Source organism: Limanda limanda, chromosome 14 (genome assembly GCF_963576545.1).
Source record: "Limanda limanda chromosome 14, fLimLim1.1, whole genome shotgun sequence".
Classification (NCBI taxonomy): domain Eukaryota; kingdom Metazoa; phylum Chordata; class Actinopteri; order Pleuronectiformes; family Pleuronectidae; genus Limanda; species Limanda limanda.
Window position 1 is genome coordinate 527,275 of NC_083649.1, and position 15,396 is coordinate 542,670.

The 15,396-nt window shown below is 46.9% G+C and overlaps 3 protein-coding genes across 3 annotated transcripts; all 3 read left to right on the forward strand.

Moving 5' to 3' along the window:
- The first annotated feature begins 147 nt into the window (after positions 1–147).
- On the forward strand, positions 148–2,891 carry rbmx2 (RNA binding motif protein X-linked 2). The gene is made up of 6 exons (XM_061085822.1): positions 148–230; positions 1,312–1,427; positions 1,509–1,560; positions 1,644–1,773; positions 1,909–2,107; positions 2,176–2,891. The coding sequence occupies exons 1-6, from the start codon at positions 226–228 to the stop codon at positions 2,781–2,783; spliced, it is 1,110 nt and encodes a 369-aa protein (XP_060941805.1). The 5' UTR covers positions 148–225; the 3' UTR covers positions 2,784–2,891.
- Positions 2,892–8,365: 5,474 nt separating this feature from the next.
- Positions 8,366–15,393, forward strand: LOC133019690 (neuronal acetylcholine receptor subunit alpha-10-like). The gene is made up of 7 exons (XM_061086248.1): positions 8,366–8,383; positions 8,599–8,650; positions 9,693–9,838; positions 9,916–10,070; positions 10,155–10,401; positions 10,480–10,765; positions 14,675–15,393. Exons 1-7 carry the CDS (start codon positions 8,366–8,368, stop codon positions 15,391–15,393), a joined length of 1,623 nt encoding a protein of 540 aa, XP_060942231.1.
- Positions 11,704–13,356, forward strand: LOC133019676 (E3 ubiquitin-protein ligase TRIM39-like). Its single transcript, XM_061086235.1, has one exon. The coding sequence runs from the start codon at positions 11,704–11,706 to the stop codon at positions 13,354–13,356; it is 1,653 nt and encodes a 550-aa protein (XP_060942218.1).
- Positions 15,394–15,396: the final 3 nt, after the last annotated feature.

Sequence of the window (15,396 nt, forward strand, 5' to 3'; positions counted from 1 at the left end):
TACGTGTGTGTGTGTGTGTGGGGGGGGGGGTCCTATGGGGGGATCCGTTACTCTTCGCGGCCCCTTTTATTTTGAATCGCACACCAAACCCGCGAACCATTTCCTGAATCAGTCACGTGGTTCGGCCGAGTCGCGAGGCTTCGAACGTCATCAACACGAGCCCAGATCCTCGCTTCATAAACATCTTCCTGACCCGTGACGTCACATCACTCCCGGTAACTCAACATGAAGTAAGTGAAGAACTTTACGTTCCATTCTGTGCTCGATGCTAACCGGGGACCGATGCTAACCCGTGAACTGATGCTAACCTGTGAACCGATGCTAACCGGGGACCGCTGCTAACCTGTGAACCGATGCTAACCCGTGAACCGATGCTAACCGGGGACCGATGCTAACCTGTGGACCGATGCTAACCGGGGACCGATGCTAACCCGTGAACCGATGCTAACCGGGGACCGATGCTAACCCGGGCACCGATGCTAACCGCGCAGCTGCCGCGGAACACGGTTCAGGACCCGGTGGAGGACCCGGTGGAGGACCCGGTTCAGGACCCGGTTCAGGACCCGGTTCAGGACCCGGTTCAGGACCCGGTTCAGGACCCGGTTCAGGACCCGGTTCAGGACCCGGTTCAGGACCCGGTTCACACGCTGAATGAAACCATCCTTCGTTTGCTCATGAACCGGAAGCCACAGTTTGAGATTCGGCTTCAACCAACATTAGATTTGTCCCCTGAGCTGAATGTCGCTTCCTGTCCTCGTCCTCCGGTCGCTTCCTGTCCTCCGGTCGCTTCCTGTCCTCGTCCTCCGGTCGCTTCCTGTCCTCGTCCTCCGGTCGCTTCCTGTCCTCGTCCTCCGGTCGCTTCCTGTCCTCGTCCTCCGGTCGCTTCCGGCTCAGAGGAAACGTTTCATTAGAATCAGTTGATTCGGTCTTTGATTTAAAATGAATCTTGCATTGAAACGTGTTGGATCTGATTGAATCCCAGGTGTGCAGGTCTCACTCTGAGTGGAAACGTGAGTTCTGATCTGATTGAGTCTGACTCCGGTTTCAAGTCGTCCTCACAGTGTAGAATCAAATATTCAGTTGTAAACAAACCTGCAGCTGCAGTTCCTTCATAAATAACGACAAACACTAAGTATGAATATAAAACAGTAATTAGCTTACCATGCATGTAGGGAACAGACTGCTGCCAGCCACCAGGGGGCGATACAGATGATTGAGCTTTACTTTTGGGGCTGTCGTGTCTGTTCTTTGTTTACGTTTGTGTAAATAAAGTTGCGACATCTTCTAAAGAATCATCACATCTGTTTTCAGTCCGCTGACGAAGGTGAAGCTCATCAACGAGCTGAACGAGCGGGAGGCGGACCTCGGCGTGAAGGAGTCGGTGTCCTGGCACACGGAGTATAAAGACAGCGCCTGGATCTTCGTGGGTGAGTCGCCCCCGTGTGGTCGAGTCAGGCGCCGGCGCTCCACGCCGTCTGTTTACTGACTCAGCGTTTTGTTTGCTGCAGGAGGATTTCCGTTCGAGCTGACTGAAGGTGACATCATCTGCGTGTTCTCTCAGTACGTACCTCCGGCCTCTTGATCTCACCTTACTCAACGTACATGATGTGAGAACTGACCCTGTTACCATGGCGACCTGTCAGGTACGGCGAGGTGGTCAACATCAACCTGGTGCGAGACAAGAAGACGGGGAAGTCCAAAGGCTTCTGCTTCATCTGCTACGAGGACCAGCGCAGCACCGTCCTGGCTGTGGACAACTTCAACGGCATCAAGGTGACGAGACGTCTCTGAGGAACACTTCATGATGTCACGGAGGGGGAGGGGTTATGACCTCTACTGCAGCCAGGCACCAGGGGGCGATCAAACCATTTGGCTCTTGTTTCTAAGTTGCATCTGTTCATGTTTCAGATCAAAGGTCGGACCATTCGTGTGGATCACGTTAAAGACTATCGTCCTCCCAAAGACTTCGAGGACATCGATGACATCACCAAGAACCTGAGGGACGAGGGCTGTGCTCCCAAAGCCACCAGGTCCGCCTCGTCTTCCTCCTCCTCTTCCTCCGAGGAAGAGGAGCAGTACGTCATCCCTGTGAAGAAGCTGAAGAAAGGTGAGGACGTCTTTAATCCTCCTGACAAACTTGTCCACTCTCATGCCTCCCTCTGTTTTCTGCTTCAGACAAAAAAGAGAAGAAGAAAAAGAAGAAGAAGAAGAAGAAGGCAGAACGGGAGAGAGGGGGGCGGGTGTCCTCCTCTGCCTCTCCTCCTCTTCATCCTCCTCTTCATCCTACTCCACCCGCCGTCAGAGTCAAAGAGGAACAAGAGGACAATGCCTACGACAAGTACAACCAGAGGGGGGCGCCACCAGGAGGACAAGTGAATGGACCGAGAGTGGGGGGGGAGGCGGAGAGGAGGAGAAATCATGAGAGGGAAGGAGAGAGAGAGGAAGACAGGCAAAGAGAGACAGACAGAGACGACAGAAGAAGGGAGACAGACAGAGACTACAAAAGAGAGAGAGAGGGAGACAGACGAAGGGAGACGGACACAGACTACAAAAGAGAGGGAGATAGACCAAGGGAGACAGACAGAAGAGAGAGAGACGGAGATAGACCAAGGGAGACAGACAGAAGAGAGAGAGACGGAGACAGACGAAGAGAGACAGACAGGAGAGAGAGAGACGGAGACGACAGAAGAGAGAGAGACGGGCGAAGGGAGACGGACAGAAGAGAGAGAGAGGGAGACAGAAAAAGAGAGATGGACAGAGACAGCAGAAGAGAGAGACGTTGATAGAAGACAGATGGTGAAGAGAGAGAGACGGAAACAGATGTTTGTTTCCTTCAGTTTAAAACAATTTTCTTGTTGGATAAAATTTTCTAATAAAACCTTTTGACTCGAGTTCATCAGACGTTTTATTTCTATTCAAACTGTTACAATCATTTTATTGTACATAGAATGTTCTAATCACATGTTCAGGAGCGACTCCTGATTGGTTCTGTTCCCTCGGCAGCGTCTCATTGGTCGAACAGGTTCATGTAAAATGAATCAACGGGATAAACTGAAAATCTGAAGAAAACGCTTTAAAGACGTTTAACTAAAACGTTTTAGGCAGAGAAAAGCAAACTTATTTCTAAAGCACCTTTCACTCGCTGGTCGGTTCCAGCTGCAGAGACTAAACTTTAAAATCACAGATTCTAACATTTTCAAGCAGAATTGTAATAACACATAAATATAATGTTGGTCCGACCTTTTCAAACAGCTTTGTTAAAGGTTCTTGTAGGAGACGCATTTCAGTTTCTTTGTATGTATGTAATTCACTTATTGTTTGTCGAGTTAATGTTTGCTGGTAAAGCGTGCAGCCCCACAGAGGAGGGCGCCCTGTCGGGTGCTGGGCCTGGTGCATTCTGGGACAGCAGACGTGTGACCTCAGCAACGCTTCAGTGAAACGACTGCATCCTGTTTCCTAATGTTTATTTAACAATAAGCTAAGCAGCAGAAAACGCTCTGTGGAAACGAGCCGGACCCCCGGTGGGAGAGAAGAGTCGGACCCTCGGTGGGAGAGAAGAGTCGGACCCCCGGTGGGAGAGAAGAGTCGGACCCTCGGAGGGAGAGAAGAGTCGGACCCTCGGAGGGAGAGAAGAGTCGGACCCTCGGAGGGAGAGAAGAGTCGGACCCCCGGTGGGAGAGAAGAGTCGGACCCTCGGAGGGAGAGTCGGACCCCAGCGGGAGAGAAGAGTCGGACCCTCGGTGGGAGAGAAGAGTCCTGACTGCAGCAGGAGAACATCTGTCTGACTGAGCAGGAGAACATCTGTCTGACTGCAGCAGGAGAACATCTGTCTGACTGCAGCAGGAGAACATCTGTCTGACTGCAGCTGGAGAACATCTGTCTGACTGAGCAGGAGAACATCTGTCTGACTGAGCTGGAGAACATCTGTCTGACTGCAGCTGGAGAACATCTGTCTGACTGCAGCAGGAGAACATCTGTCTGACTGAGCAGGAGAACATCTGTCTGACTGAGCAGGAGAACATCTGTCTGACTGAGCAGGAGAACATCTGTCTGACTGAGTAGGAGAACATCTGTCTGACTGAGCAGGAGAACATCTGTCTGACTGAACAGGAGAACATCTGTCTGACTGAGGTGGAGAACATCTGTCTGACTGCAGCAGGAGAACATCTGTCTGACTGAGCTGGAGAACATCTGTCTGACTGAGCTGGAGAACATCTGTCTGACTGAGCAGGAGAACATCTGTCTGACTGAGCTGGAGAACATCTGTCTGACTGAGCAGGAGAACATCTGTCTGACTGAGGTGGAGAACATCTGTCTGAAGAATAGAAACCACCCCAGGTTTCTCTTCAGCTCTGTAGCTGACAGAGAGTCACACCTCCACTGAACCCAGTGTTCCTCGATCCCTAAATAGCAATATTTTTATGACCTTTTTTAATGATAAAATTCTAACTATTAGAAATAAAATCAACCATCTCCTGCCCTCGATTGGCACTAATACCCCCCCCCCCCCCCCCCCGGCTGAGAATCACAGCTTCTCTCTGAGATCACCCGTGATCAGTTTACCAAAATAATCTCAGGTTCTAAACCAACAACCTGTATCTTAGATCCCATTCCTGCTACACTACCTAAAGAGATCCATGTCTATTCATACAAAGAGCATCAGTTTGTCTCCATGACGACTGTGGGCCGGCTCAGTCAAGCTCCGCCTCCTGCTCACCTGAAAGCCTCCTACTTTTATTTCCTGGAGGATTTACAGACGCAGCTCAATTAACCTTCAGTCAACTGAAGCTTTTCAAAGAAGAAAAGGAGCAGAGCTGATGTTTCACTCTGCAGCTCCGTCCTTCATCCAGCTCTGAACAGGACAAAGTCCAAACTGGATTCATGAGCTTTATTCTGGAAGAAAATATCACAGATCTGCTCAGATCAATGTTCCTCTTTTAAATATATTGATATTATATATGATGTTAAAAACATGAACCAGGCCTTCATCTCCACACTAGTACTGATGATGATGAAGATGATGATTGATAATGTTGTCACATTGAATTGTATAATCATTGCTATGTGTTCTCCTGTGTTACTGCCCCCTGGTGGACTTGTTTGAATGTGACATTCTGCAGGAACGTTTCAGTTCCTTAACAAAACTTCCTGAAACTAAAAAGTTATTTTGGCCGAGCTCTGGATTCTAAGACATTTGTTCATGAATCAAATGTGACAAAGTGAATTGTTGGACTGATGATGGCGCTAGATCTCTGAAGTTAGTTGGAGTCATGACGTGGATCATGATGGTGGATCGCGTATGGTGTTGGCATCTGATCCTGATGGAGGAACCTGATCCTGGTAGTGGATCCTGATCCTGATGGTGGATCCTGATCCTGATGGAGGAACCTGATCCTGGTAGTGGATCCTGATCCTGGTAGTGGATCCTGATCCAGATTGAGGGTGAAGACCAGAGGACGTCTCACCTTGTTAAAGACGATGAGACAAACTGGGATCTGTGAATATGAGACTAAACTAATAAAATGTGATTGATTGATTATAGAACATTTAAACCACTTGACCAAAGTGCTTCACAAAGTTTAAGGTACAACAAGAAGACAGCAAATACATCCGAATATCAATAGTAAAAAGAAATGAGATGAAATAAAGTAGAATAATTGAAATTAAATTAATAAACATATAATGATAAAAATGTTGTAAGGTCAAGAAGAAGGCCGAAGAGAAGAGATGTGTTCTTAACGGTGAGTTTGCTCGAGAGCAGCTGAGGTGGAGCCGGCTCATCAGCTCCTGAGCAGCTGATCACCGACCTCAGCTTCTCACCGTGGTTCAGAAGTTCAGATCCGTCACCTGATGTTGATGATCCGTGTTGAAGGTTCAAGCAGATTTTTGTTGATGTTACAAAGGAATCAGACAAATGATCGTAGCTTTAATTAATAAGCTTCAGCTGGTCGGGAACATTTTACAGGAATCCAATCAAATTTAAACAAGGTTTTTGATATAAAAATTAATATTGTTATTAAAGTCCGTTAAATTAAGAATTGATCTTCTGATCAATTCTTAATTTAACGTTAAGGTTTAATTTAACCTTAATTTAACGTCATGAATTTGAGTGTGAAAGAGTGAACGTGAGGACCAGGTTAGTTCAGCCTGTGTGTGGCACTAATCGCTCCTCATACCTCACAGAGCCCTGCACTCCAGCGAGTCGCAGCTTCATCAGCCTGCTCTTCATCAGCCTCCTCTTCATCAGAGATGAAGCTGCTCTGCTGGTCCATGGCCGCGCTGCTGCTGCTGCTTCCAGGTGAGGAACCTTTTCACTTGTCAGGAGAGGATTCCTGAGCTGATCCAGGACCTGCGTCTGGTTTCACTTCTGGTGCGTTTCTGTGTGATGTCACTGCAGCTCAGGGTTGATTGACAGCTGTCGCTGATGCATCAGTGTAGAATCAATAAGAAGAAAAACTGGATTTTACCTCCAAACTTTAAAAAGTTTCATTCTTTTTTAAAACTTTGTCCAAATATAAAAACTTGTTTTGAACATTCTAAAACTACCATAAAAATGACAAAGAGATTCATTGACATTTTCATTTGAGCAACAAGAAGAGTCTTCGTTCAGTCTGGTGTCGATAAGATCATCAAACCCTAAAGAAATGAAAATTGATTCATTTTCCAGCTCCTCATTTAATCAGCAGCTGAAGACTTTGTCCATTTGACAGCGTTCGTCTCCATGAGCTGAACGTGGGCGTCTGAGTGAAGAGAGACAAATGTGGACCTAACAGGTCACGGACCGAATCCAAAGGTTCCACCGATAACAACCAATCACGTGCTTTCACTACCAACTACAACTCAAGCCTCTCAGACAGCTGGCGTAACCATAGCAACAGTGTCGTCCAGGGAATGTTGTGATGGACGAGAGGACTTTGATCAAAGAAGCTGTCTCGTGTGTGTGTGTGTGTGTGTGTGTGTGTGTGTGTGTGTGTGTGTGTGTGTGTGTGTGTGTGTGTGTGTGTGTGTGTGTGTGTGTGTGTGTGTTATTGGACATGCTCCTCCTCCATGTTAGCAGACAGGACTTGCACCTCCTCCATGTTAGCAGATGGCAGCGTTTGTATCTGAAATAATTTAATCTCATTTCTTGAGGAAGTCGTTTGTGTTAAAATCGTCGTTTGTTTTAAAATCAAATCAAAATAATTGAGTTAGAGTTTTCTTACAGTAGGAAAGTGTGAGATAACACAACAGCTATAATCACAAGAGTCATGAATAACAATGAGCATGAGGCTGTTGTTCGTTTCCATTTTAGAGCAAAAAGATGTTAACACACACACACACACTCAGACACAGACACAGACACACACACACACACACACACACACACACACACACACACACACACACACACACACACACACACACACACACAAACACACTCACACTGTGTCTCTGTCTGAGTTTCTATTCTACATGTTCTTCTTATCTGAAGGTCACTGAACACCCTGTGGGTTTGTGCACTTCCTTTTTTGTGCAAAGCATGTGTGTGTGTGTGTGTGTGTCTGTGTGTGGGGGGGGGATTACCTCTGTTTATCTCGTCCTAACGACTCCTCCAACACTCATCAATCTCTTTTTCTTTATTGCTGTTTAGACTTCAGGAGTTTGTCCTGCTGACTCAAGGCTGTTTAATAATTATTAAATTATTAAAATCATTTTTCTCACTCGTTACACAGAACATGAGCGATTCTTCAAAAGGCCTAAGACAGAAAAACACATTTCTATTTTGGTTGTTTTTTCCATTCTGTACATTTTGTTCAACTAAAATACAAATTTACTTTACAACCTGTAAGGAGAAGTATAATAAATAAACTATTTTTCATAAGATATCACAAGGTCACATCTTCAGGATAAATGAGGAATGTCACGGGTGAACTGAGCTTTACAGTCGGTGCTGAAGCTGCAGGTTCTGTTTCAGCAAAGAGATCACGTTTATCTTTTATGTTTTATTAAAAATGCAATTTCTGTAAACTACAAATCTATAAACCAGTGTCTAGAGGGGATGTAAAAGCAGGAGACTCTTCATAAGGCTGAATAATAACGGGAAACGTTGTGTTGAATGTTTTCGTTTAAATAATAAATGATTTACATGTTTGTGTTTTGTTGCGCCGCGGTGACTCAAAGGGGGAGGAGCTCTAAACAGCTGTTTGGCGTCTGGGCTCCGGACTCGAGACTTTAGTTTAGTTAACGTGGAACTTACATGTAGAACTCCTGGTTTGGCTTTTGAAGCGAATGATGATTTGATTCTTGTTCTGGGTTCGTTCCCTCAAGCTTCAGCTCAATGTGATGATTTGTGATCAGACGAGTTCTTTCTTGTCTTCAAAGCTTGATGGAAATCAGTCGCTTTGTGAGATCCTGAAAACGTCTTTGTCTTCGATGTTCACACGAAGCAGCAGCGTCACTTTTAAACAGATTAATCACTCACAAGATAATTGGATGTTTTTTATATTGAAAATCAGCCAAATTGTCTGAACTGCCTGATTTACACAAATCTTTAATGTGCATTGACCCTGAATAAATATATTTGGTGAGGATTTAGTTTTTGTGCATCACAGACTATAGAGCCAGATTGATATGATTTATCTAATTCTATATCTATATCTTCTTTGTTATAGTTGTAGGTCACGGTATTCCACTGGATGAATCCTCCCACCCCTTGTACAGAAGCAGGCTCTGCTGTGTCCTCGGGCCAAACACTGAACAACAGGTTTGATTAAGAGGCAGAAAGTCAAACAGACTTCACAGAATGTCTCTGTGGTGACTGGACGTCCTTCCACGGCTGCGTGGAGACGCCTGGGAGCAGCCGAGAGCCACAGGCTGAGTTCTAGTTACTTATATGGTGACTGGAGCCGGAGGAGCTCTGTGTGCTGCTCTCACTTTGGTCTGCTCTGACTTACAACATGTTCATCTGATATGAACCCAGCAAAAGAATCATCTGGTTCTTCATGATGCGATCAGCCTGGTGTGGACACCGTCCTGGTGTGATATCATCACATCCTGTAGCTGCAATGCATTGTGGTCCCTTCACTGCTGTGTTTGTGTGGATTCATTCAGAGCTGGTGAATGTTCTGTTTCTCACTGAACTGATCCACGTTTCATATCATGGATCCGTCTGTTAAAGTCCAGTTTATGAATCTTGAGTCACTGGATAACGTTGGTTTGGGTTCAGGCTGACGGAGGAATATTCACTCGTCTCCTTTTAGTCACATCCTCATGCTCATTATTAGTTGTGGCAGGATTAAGTGGAATTATCAGTCCGCAGACAATCTGTGATTAATGTGTAAATCCTGAGGAGGCAGGGAGGTTAATTGAACTGGGAGTTGTGATTTGCTGGTTTTATGGAACATGAGACGTTTCAGGATGAAGAGAAAATCACTGCAGAGAAAAAGGACCACGTTCAAAAATGTAATTTATTTAATCCAATTTAAAGTTGAATAAAAAAACAGGAATATTCAGCCTCAGTTAATTTTGGTTCAGTTGTTTTCATTTAGCTGTAAATATAAAGAGAGAGAGGAGAGCGCCCCCTTGAGGCTGCACTTTTCTGTCAGTCACACGACTCATCTTCTGAAAGGGTTTCACCTTTCAGAAGATGAGAAGTTGGTCCTGAAGGGGGCGCTACAGAAAGCTTCATGGACTTCTCTCTTGTTGCTCTGTAGTTTGTTGGGCCGCTCACGGACGCTTCGCTCAGAAGTTGCTCACCGACCTTTTCTCCAACTACACCAACGCCCTGCGGCCGGTGGAGGACACCGACCACATCATCAACGTCACGCTGCAGATCACGCTCTCCCAGATCATCGACATGGTAACACATCCTGACTGCACATGTCTTCCTGTTGTGTGTATATCTGTGTCACACTCACGTGTCCGTGGTTTCACCAGGATGAGCGGAACCAGATCCTGACCACCTACCTGTGGATCCGCCAGGTGTGGTTGGACGCCTACCTCACCTGGGACAAGGACGACTACGACGGGCTCGACACCATCCGCATTCCCAGCAGCTACGTATGGAGACCAGATATTGTTCTGTACAACAGGTGGGTGTGTCCTCGATGAACACTCACAGCTACACAGGGCGGCCACTTGTCCTCTATTCACCTCCTCAACCTTCTCCTCCACAGTGCGGACGATGAATTCTCCAGCTCCATGGAAACCAACGTAGTTCTCCGTAGCGATGGTCAGGTGATGTGGGACCAGCCGGCCATCACGAAAAGCTCCTGCTCCGTGGACGTGGCCTTCTTCCCCTTTGATTTGCAGGAGTGTCACTTGACCTTCGGCTCCTGGACGTACAATGGAAACCAGATGGACTTGTCCAATGCCCTGGACAGTGCTGACCTGTCCGACTTTGTCTCCAACGTTGAGTGGGAGGTCAGCTGTTACCATATGTTTACAACGTGTTCAAGAGTTCTTTGACAAAAATCTAAAACATTTCCTTTTCCCAACCAGGTTCTGGGGATGCCAGCCAAGAAAAACGTCATCCTGTACGGCTGCTGTTCGGATCCGTACCCGGACATCACCTTCACTCTCCACCTGAAGAGACGGGCGTCCTTCTACATCTTCAACCTCCTCATCCCCTGCATGATGATCTCCTTTCTGGCTCCGCTGGGCTTCTACCTGCCCGCTGACTCGGGGGAGAAGGTTTCCCTGGGCGTCACGGTGCTGCTGGCCCTCACTGTGTTCCAGCTGCTGGTGGCTGAGAGCATGCCGCCCTCCGAGAGCGTCCCACTGATAGGTGAGCAGACTCAGCGAAGCTTTCTTACAGTTCTTCAAATGTTGTCGACTTTCTAAATCGAGCAGGTGAGAGGGACCTGGAGAAGTTCTGTTGGAGCTGGACCAACTTCTTTGGAATCTTAAACAAGAAGATATCGTGTGATCAGCAAGCGACAGGAATTTCCTTCCAGAGTCAGATTCTTGAGAATCGTTTATTTGACATGTGTCGTGCCAGGACGCAAAGAGAGTCCCAACGTTTTCATGATGTTCACTTTTTATTAAACCAGTCAACAAATGAAAACACTGATTTCGAGCCTGAGAAGCAAATCCTCACACAACAGAGAGCAGTGCAGGAGATTCACATCAGAGGAACTTTGTGACTTCCTGTCAAACTTGTTCTGTTGGCTCAGCTCGTTCTGACTCTAACTTTAGAGCCAAAGCAGAACATGTCAATGCTTTAAGAATCCGCTAAAGAAAAACCATCCACCTTAACTTCTATCACTTTGGAAACTTTGAACCCGACGCGATGTGTCGAGGCCGATGGATCCAAAGACGATGAGCTCTCCATTGACCTATAACTGCCGGGGCTGATTGGCTGCTCTGAAGAATAACTCCAGGTTCCCACTGTGCCAAACATGTGTCACTACCAAAAAATCCCAAACCAGAAATGCAACATAACCTGGTCACAGTTTCGGTAAGAGTGGAGCCGAAGCAGTGACGCCTCATTCCACAGACGACAGGTTGCCAGAGCGACGGCAGAGCTGCACCAGATGAGTCGCTCTTCTCAGAAGTAGTTAGAGAAGTTGTTGAACAACAGAAGCTCCTCTGAACCGCACAGGAACATGTGAGTACTCGGCTCGGCTTGGAGCATTAACACCAGCTCACGCTCCACTGCACGATAAGACAGAACTGATATAGTTTTGTTTTTCACACTTTGACTTTTGTTCTCAGCGTGCGCACATGGCTGCCTCCAGCTACCGACTGAGTCAGGACCAGTTTGTGTGCCCCATCTGTCTGGATGTGCTCACCGAGCCAGTGGCCACACCATGTGGACACAACTTCTGTAAGAGCTGCATCACTCAGCACTGGGCTGTCAACATCCCGTGCAGGTGTCCTATGTGTAAGGAGGTTTTCTACACCAGACCGGAGCTGCGGGTCAATACTCTGATCTCTCAGATGGCCGCTCAGTTCAGACCAACCCAACCAGAGCCAACACGTGGAGCAGCAGAGGAGGTTTCCTGTGACGTCTGCACTGGAACCAAACTGGGAGCCTTGAAGTCCTGCCTGGTGTGTCTGGCCTCCTACTGTGGAACTCACCTGGAGCCGCACCTGACAGTGCTAGGGCTGAAAAAACATCAGCTGATCCATCCTGTGGAAAACCTGCAGGTTCGGATGTGCGTGAAACACTATAAACCTCTGGAGCTCTACTGCAAGATGGACCAGGTGTGTGTCTGCATGCTCTGCATGGTTTTAGACCACCAGACACACAATGTCGTCCCTGTGAAAACAGAATACGAAGAGAAATTGACTGAGCTGGACGAGAAAGAGGCTGAGCTTCAGCAGATGATCCAGAAGAGAGAGGCGATGATCGGGCAGCTCAAACACTCGGTGGAGGTCAGCTATGAAAGTGCAAACAGAGAGAAAGAACAAGGTCTTCAGGTCTTTGCTGCTCTGAAGGAACCCATCGACCGAGGCCTGGCTGAGTTCATTGAGACGATCGATAACAAACACCGACCAATAGAGAAGCAGGCCAAAGGCTTGGTTGCAGACCTGGAGCAAGAGATGTTTGACCTGAAGAAGAAAAGTGAGAAGCTGAAGCAGCTCTCGTGTTCTGAAGACCACTTCCAATTCCTCCAAACCTTCTGGTCGATTGAGGAGGCCAAAGACTGGACAGGTGTTAGTGTCCGTCAGCCGTCGTATAAAGGGACTGTGGCAGCGGCTGTGGCTGAGCTGGAGGAGGAGCTCAGTAAAGAGATGCAGGTCTTCTTTGAGGCAGAGCTGAAGACGGCCCAGCAGTATGCCACCAACGTGACCCTGGATCCTGAGACAGCGAACCCGTGGCTCGTCGTGTCTGACGACAGGAAACAGGTGACGTTCGGTGACGTAAACAAGAATCTCCCCGACAACCCCAAGAGGTTTTCTTATTATGCCAGTGTCTTCAGTAAGAACAGTTTTTCGTCAGGAAGATTTTACTTAGAGGTTCTGGTTGAGGGGAAGACGAAGTGGGACTTAGGAGTAGCCAGTGAGTCGGTGGACAGGAAGGGCCAGGTCACACTGAGTCCTCTGAACGGTTACTGGACCGTGTCTTTGAGGAACGGGAACGAGTACAAAGCTTTCGCTGAAACTCGCGTCCGTCTCCGTCTGAAGTCTGTGCCCAAGAAGGTGGGCGTGTTTGTTGACTACGAAGACGGTCTGGTGTCTCTGTACGATGTGGACACAGCTGCCGTCCTCTACTCCTTCACCGGCTGCTCCTTCACGGACAAACTCTTCGTCTTCTTCAATCCCTGCAGTAGTGACGGTGGGAGGAACTCCGCCCCTCTGGTCCTCTGTCCCATACAGAACCTCCAGTTGAAGCAGTTATACTCCAGAATAAAAAGCGGAATAAATAACTGACAAAAGATTTACTCCAGAACTTCAACTCAGATCAATGAGGACATTGGATTTCTTTGTTTTCTACTTGTCATTGATAATCATTAGATAAAGAATTGTAATGAACACTGTTTGTATGAACTAACTTAGTTTGTTTTTTAGCACAATTACACACAAACTACAGGACAGATTATCATGACACTCGGCTGGAGGATGCAGTCTGAGTCGGGACAGAGCATCTTTCTCTACCATCGTGAAACAGGATGTGTTTGACATTTACCCTATGAGAATGAGTCATTGATCTTGATAACAGAAACCTTAAGGGAAGGGTTGGGCCTTGGCAGAGGTGTGAGCTCTACTGAGTGAGATGACGGGTCACATTCTTCCACTGCTACAGCTCACACAGATTGAGATTATCTAAATTCATGTCATTACAATAAGCACTAAATTGTATGTAATGTGAAAAAGGACGAGATACGAGCATGATTCTTTCTCTGCTACAAAGTGAAACAAATGGGGGACATGAGGAGCAGTGACGGTTATAGGAAGCCCCCCCCCTCTGGTTCACCTAAAGCCTGAGTCTCCTCCAAACAGCATTTGATCATTTACAGTCAAAAGTGATTTATGAATTAAATATTCCTCGTAATCCAACACCTGGATTAGTCAAAGATTGATTTGTTAGAACACATTTTATTACTCAGTACAACTCGACCCACCACAAACTGTGACCACACAAATACGATGGAGATGGGTTAGTGTGTCATAATCGAAATGAAAACCACCGTAGTCTTTTATTTTGAAATGATGACTGTTATTCTTTGTGAAACGATTTTTCATGGCACATTAAAATCAAGTCAAACTGCTGAGCTGAAGGTGTCTGTGATATTTGTTTGTTCAACTGAGGTTTAATGTGATCTCATGGAGGAAATGGTTCTTTGCAGTGAAAGTCAAATGGAAATACATATCCAGTGGAGGTGGGTTTTAAAACCTGAAGCAGCCTAGATACAAACCAATCATATATTCATCCCAAATAAAATATTTATTACATTCACACATCAAATCAGTCTACATAATAAATAAACCAAGAAGGTTTTGCTAATGGCTAATATCATATATTTGAAAAGAGATGAGATGTAAACGTTACTCTTGTTTATCTTTCACTTCTCTTACCGCTTCTCTTCTACTGAAGTTAGCATGCTAGCCAGCTAGCATGCTAGCCCCTGGCCTGTCTCCTCACTTAGAGACAGAGAACATTTTATAATCTGCTGTCTTGTTAATCGACAATTTCTCATGCGAAGAATGTTCGTCCCTCTAAATGATCTTCACTTTCCTTTTTCAACAGGAAAATACTACATAGCTACCATGACGATGGTGACGGCTTCCACAGCCCTCACCATCTTCATCATGAACATTCACCACTGTGGTCCCGAGGCGCGGCCCGTCCCGCGGTGGGCCGAACGCTTCATCCTCAATCACCTCGCACGCATCTGCTTTGTCTCTGAGGTCGGAGAGAACTGTTTCGGTCGGACTTCATCCAACAAACAACCTCTGTCTCAGGACCAGTCGGAGGCCCCATCAGCCAATGGGAATAACAGAGGAGCAAACTGGGATGTGAACGGACAGGCCTGGGGAGGGAGGGGGGGGGAGGGCGGGTCAGGGGAGTCTCTGAAGGTGAGGCAGGATGTGACCAACCAGACGGCCTGGAAGGAGGATCTGCTGGTGACCATCGACCACTCGAAGGAGGAAGGAGCTGCTGGTGGTGGAGAAGAGCAAGGACATGAGAAGAACCGTTTGTGTGGAGAAGAAGATCTTGATGAGGAACAGAAAGGAGGTGAAGTCCGGAAGAACAGGAGGGAGATCTTAGTGAAGTGTGTCTGCCAGCACCAGGGACTGTGCAAGAACGTCGAGTACATCGCCAACTCCTACCAGGACCAGCGAGCAGCACAGCTGCGCATCGGGGAATGGAGGAAGGTCGCCAAGGTCATGGATAGATTCTTCATGTGGCTGTTCTTCATCATGGTCTTCTTCATGAGTATCCTCATCCTGGGAAAAGCCATCTGATAG

What these genes read in the sequence shown, in the direction of transcription:
- rbmx2 (XM_061085822.1), top strand. An exon ending in ATCATCTGCGTGTTCTCTCA is followed by an intron (nt 1,561 to 1,643) that starts GTACGTACCTCC and finishes GCGACCTGTCAG; the next exon opens with GTACGGCGAGGTGGTCAACA. An exon ending in TGTGAAGAAGCTGAAGAAAG is followed by an intron (nt 2,108 to 2,175) that starts GTGAGGACGTCT and finishes TTTCTGCTTCAG; the next exon opens with ACAAAAAAGAGAAGAAGAAA.
- LOC133019690 (XM_061086248.1), top strand. An exon ending in TCTATATCTTCTTTGTTATA is followed by an intron (nt 8,651 to 9,692) that starts GTTGTAGGTCAC and finishes GTTGCTCTGTAG; the next exon opens with TTTGTTGGGCCGCTCACGGA. An exon ending in GATATTGTTCTGTACAACAG is followed by an intron (nt 10,071 to 10,154) that starts GTGGGTGTGTCC and finishes TCTCCTCCACAG; the next exon opens with TGCGGACGATGAATTCTCCA.
- LOC133019676 (XM_061086235.1), top strand. Translation starts at nt 11,704, where the DNA reads ATGGCTGCCTCCAGCTACCGACTGAGTCAGGACCAGTTTGTGTGCCCC.